The sequence below is a fragment of the Anopheles merus genome, unplaced genomic scaffold, assembly GCF_017562075.2.
Source record: "Anopheles merus strain MAF unplaced genomic scaffold, AmerM5.1 LNR4000583, whole genome shotgun sequence".
Classification (NCBI taxonomy): Eukaryota; Metazoa; Arthropoda; class Insecta; order Diptera; family Culicidae; genus Anopheles; species Anopheles merus.
The window spans coordinates 24,493-29,507 of NW_024428163.1; the positions used below are offsets into that span (position 1 = coordinate 24,493).

A 5,015-nucleotide genomic window follows, 5' to 3' on the forward strand; every position below is an offset into this window, starting at 1 on the left:
ATCAGCTTCGCTTCCAAAGCATTAACGGACACAGAACATCGTTACTGCCAGACTGAAAAGGAAGCACTAGGTATTATTTGGGGTGTTGAACGTTTCCAATATTATTTACTAGGTAAAGAATTTGACATATTCACGGATTGTAAGGCATTAAACTATCTCTTCTCGAAAAGATCAAAACCGTGTGCGCGCATAGAAAGATGGGTATTGCGTTTACAAGCATTCGACTATAGGATCGTGTTTATGTCAGGGAAAGATAATGTAGCTGATGCATTACCTCGGCTTCCAGTACAAAATGCGATACCATTCGATCCATCAGAAGAAATATTCGTAAGAGAAGTGGCTACTCATGCGGCAAATTCTTCAGCGTTGAACTGGCGTGATATAGAAACAGAAAGTAGACAAGACGTAGAAATTCAAGAAGTATTAACGTTATTGAACACGGGAAAAACACAAGAGCTACCTATCGAGTACCGTGTGATTGACAATGAATTATGTGAACTAGGAGGAGTTCTTCTTAGAGGAGATCGAATTGTCGTACCATTAGCTTTAAGGGATAATGTGCTGAAAACGGGCCATGAGGGACACCCAGGCATCACTATGATGAAAAATCATCTAAGATCTCATGTTTGGTGGCCAAAGATGGATGGACAGGTGGAACAATTTGTTAAGAATTGCCGAGGCTGTACACTTGTAGAGGCAGCAGCACCTCCGGAACCCTTACAACGAAATAAATTATCTGTTTCTCCTTGGCACACAATTGCCTTAGATTTTCTCGGTCCTCTCCCAGAAGGACAACATCTCCTAGTAGTAATCGATTGCTACAGCCGATTCATGCAAGTGTGTGAAATGGAAACCACAACTACCAGCGATGTTATAAAAGAACTTTCAACAATGTTTAGTCGGTACGGCATTCCAATTGCACTGAAAGCTGACAACGCGCCACAACTTAGCAAAGAATATACGGAATGGAAGGAGTTTAGTGAGGCGAATGGTATTAAACTCATGAATACCATTCCCTATTGTCCTCAATCGAACGGAGAGGTCGAACGTCAAAATCGATCAATTCTAAAACGGTTGCGTATATCCCAAGAACTTGGACGAGACTGGCGTCGGGAACTATATCAGTACCTACTAACATACCATTCAACCAAGCATCCGACTACGGGAAAATCTCCGGGAGAAATCATGTTTGTTCGACGGATCAAGGGCAAATTACCGTTATTGTCATCTTTTCAGGAGGACCCGGAAGTAAGAGATAGAGACACGTTGATAAAAGAGAAAGGGAAACAATATGCTGATAAGCGACGGGGTGCGCAAGAAAGCTCGATCGAAGAAGGGATGAAGTTTTGGCTAAAAGAATACGGAAAACGAACAAACTAGATACGGAGTTCAGTACCGAAGAATTTATCGTCCGTCATAACATAGGTACAGACACAATTATTAAATCAAAGGAAACAGGGAAAGAATACAGGAGAAGCTCCGCACATCTCAAAAAGATAAATGAAGCTTCTTCAAGCGGATTATTGTGGACAGATTCATCTGCAGATAACATCCTTGGTCCGAGTAACAATTCGCCTAAGACGCTATCAGAGCCTGGTTCATCCAAACGGGTGGTCCAACCTCCAGTAAGACATCGTGACTACATATCATATTAGCTTTTTTCACTATGATACATTTACCGTTATAAATGTTACACCTAAAGGACAAATAAAGGGCAATATGGAATTTCCACATTATGATTATACACAAATAAATATTTATAAAAAGGGGGGGATTGTAGCATATTACTTTATATATACACCTTTGGCGTTACATTGACCTTATGGAATTGTTATTTGGGTTGTCGAACCCCGAGACACACACACAGACGAGACGCACGAAGACACGACTGACAAGATGATTCATGTACGACGACCGACAGCAGCGGACACGCTACTACAATCTGGCGACGAGGATTTTGGAATTTAACGCAGAAAACAAGGAAAAAAGGTGAGGAATATATAATTTTCTCCTAAAGTGAATAAAGTTAAGAGTTTTATACGTGAAATAGTGTATAATGAAGCTGTAACCGTAATGGACAAGTTTGGAACAATAAGCGGGAAAAAAAGTGTGGTTATGCGAAGCGTCGTTTTCGCTAACACACAAAATGTCATCGAACCCATCGTGGAAAGGTTGGAATAATATGGATTATTCTATTGTGAAAAGTTAAAATGAGCAGCATCATTAGGTAAAGCGTCATTTTTACCAACATGAAGTGGCGAAAACTAATAGTTTTCCAGGAAATGTGCGAGAATTGAATTAGAATTCTCCAGGGTTGCTCAAAGGAGGTTGGCGGAAATCAATGGATTTCTCCACAAGTAGTGCGAGAATTGGTTCAAAATTCTCCATGTTTGTGCAAAGGAGGTTGGCGGAAATCATTGGATTTCTCCAGGACAAGAGCGAGAATTGTAAGAGAATTCTCCATGGTTTGAAAACGGAGGTTGGCGGAAATCAATGGATTTCTCCAGAAAAATGCGTGAATTGTAAGAGAATTCTCCATGAAAAAAAGGAGGTTGGCAGAAATGAATGCATTTCTCCAGCATAGGTGCGAGAATTGTAAAAGAATTCTCCATGTTTATTACAGGCGCAAGGAGCTAAAAAAAAAATGGCTATTCCCAGTGTTAGAAATTGATAGTAAATTTCTCCATGCTACGGTAATTTCGGGAATGTTCGGGAAGTTTTCTCAGGAAATACAGAGACGATGGATAGAATCTTAGGAATATGTGGGTTATAGAATGATTCGAGTTGGTAGCACTCGAGAAGAGGAAAGATATTTGTGGTTGCAGATTGATTTAACAGTTGATGTTAAGACTGATCTGGACACCAGTAACTAAGTTTCTGGTTGATGAACACAAGATTTATTTAGTTTTGTGTTTTTATTTGTTTTTGTTCTTGTAGATGCAAGAAATGCGACCAGTACCAATGTTGCTGTGCGATAAAATCGAAACTGCTAAACTCGCAACAGAATGGAAAATTTGGAAGGAAGCGTTGGAATGCTACTTTGCAGCGTACAACGTAACGGACCAAACGGAGAAAAAAGCAAAACTACTACATCTCGGAGGACCGGCACTACCGAGAGTGTTTAAAAATTTAAAAGATCATGATCATGTGTCTTTGGTTATGTTGGAACCGCGCTGGTATGACCAGGCAGTTGAAAAACTGGATGAGTTTTTCGGACCGCAGTATCAAGCTACAACGGAGAGACGCAACCTGCGAATGATGAAACAAAAACCAGGTGAACGTTTTGCGGAATATTTGATTCGTTTAAAACAACAGGCATCTCAGTGTGGATTTGACAAGTACAGTAAAGAAGTAGCTTCAACACTGCGGGACATATACTTAACAGATGCAGTAGTTCAAGGATGTTCTTCCAATGAAGTCCGACGGAAAATTTTGCAGAAAAATTTGAAGTTTTCGGAAATCGAAGACATGGGAGTTGCGCAAGAGAGCATAGATAATCAAACAGCTGAAATGGCAGCTGGACCATCATCTGAAAAAGTGTTTAAAATCGAGCACGGCGGAAGAAAAGGAAATCCCAGAGCGGAATATAAGGGATCCAGACAAGTTGAAAACAGGCGTAATGAAAAGGCTTGTTTCAATTGCGGACGTGTAGGACACTTTGCGGCATCTTTCAATTGCCCTGCTCGCGGGAAGGAATGTAGAAATTGTAAGAAACTTGGTCATTTTGAACAAATGTGCCGAAAGTTTATGGAGAAGGGTCCGACTAAACGTCAAATAAGAGCAATTGACGAATCATCAGAGGCAAAACAACCGAAAACTGAGGAGGAAACACATAGTTCGAAAGTGTATTATGCATTCTATTCAGGGAATGAGTCAAACGTAATATCTTGTATGCTTGGAGGAGTTTCTCTTGAAATGATGGTCGATTCAGGCGCTGATGCCAATTTAATTCCTAGTGAAATGTGGGAGGAATTAAAAAATCGGAACATAGCGGTAGTTTCATCAACGAAACGAAGTTCGAAGATCTTGAGGGCATACGGAAGCAAAAAACCACTCACAATATTAGGCACTTTTGTTGCGGAGGTTGCTGTAGGGGGCCAACGCATTCAAGCGGAGTTTTTTGTGGTAGAAAAAGGACAACGTTGCTTACTGGGTGACAAGACGGCTAAGCAACTAGGTATTTTGAAAGTCGGGCTAGACATAAACAGAGTGCAAGTAGATCCGTTTCCAAAAATGAAGGGCATAACAGCAAAAATCAAGATGAATCCACAGATCATCCCGGTCTATCAGCCAATGCGACGAATTCCGATACCTTTGGAGGAGTCAGTAGATCGGAAGTTAGATGGATTGTTAAAAAGGGATATAATCGAGATAAAGACAGGCCCGACGACATGGGTTTCGCCATTGGTCGTAGTGGGAAAGTCAAACGGAGAGCCTCGTTTGTGTCTTGAGGATTCGCGAGACGTGACAACTTTCATAACCCGACGAGGGTTGTACCGTTTCAAGCGGCTGCCGTTCGGTTTGGTGACTGCTCCAGAGTTATTTCAAAAGGCGATGGATGAGACTCTATCTGGTTGCGAAGGAACAATTGGTATCTCGATGACGTGCTAATTGAAGGTCAAAATTTGCAGGAGCATGATAAAGGTTGAATAAGGTAATGGAATGTTTGAATTGAATTGAATGTAACAAATCTATTGAATAAATGGGTCTTTTCTATCATATGCAGGTTCTTAGTCGATTAAAAAACCGTGGAATAGAATTGAACTGGGAGAAATGCCAATTGCGAGTATCGGATATAGAATTTTTAGGACACAGTCTTAATCAAGAGGGAATTATGCCATCAAGAAACAAAATTGGAACTATTCTATCGTTCCGTGAACCGCGATGTGAAACAGAAGTTCGTAGTTTTCTTGGGTTGGCAAATTACATGAATAAGTTCGTACCGATGCTAGCCACCCTCGATGAACCCTTACGGTGATTGCTACATAAGGACACCAGATTTGGATGGACAGAAG

The 5,015-nt window shown here is 40.9% G+C and overlaps 1 protein-coding gene across 1 annotated transcript; it reads left to right on the top strand.

Moving 5' to 3' along the window:
* The first annotated feature begins 1,850 nt into the window (after window positions 1-1,850).
* On the top strand, window positions 1,851-4,611 carry LOC121602720 (uncharacterized protein K02A2.6-like). Its single transcript, XM_041931487.1, has 2 exons — window positions 1,851-1,989; window positions 2,938-4,611. Exon 2 carries the CDS (start codon window positions 2,938-2,940, stop codon window positions 4,609-4,611), a length of 1,674 nt encoding a protein of 557 aa, XP_041787421.1. The 5' UTR covers window positions 1,851-1,989.
* The last annotated feature ends 404 nt before the right edge of the window (window positions 4,612-5,015 follow it).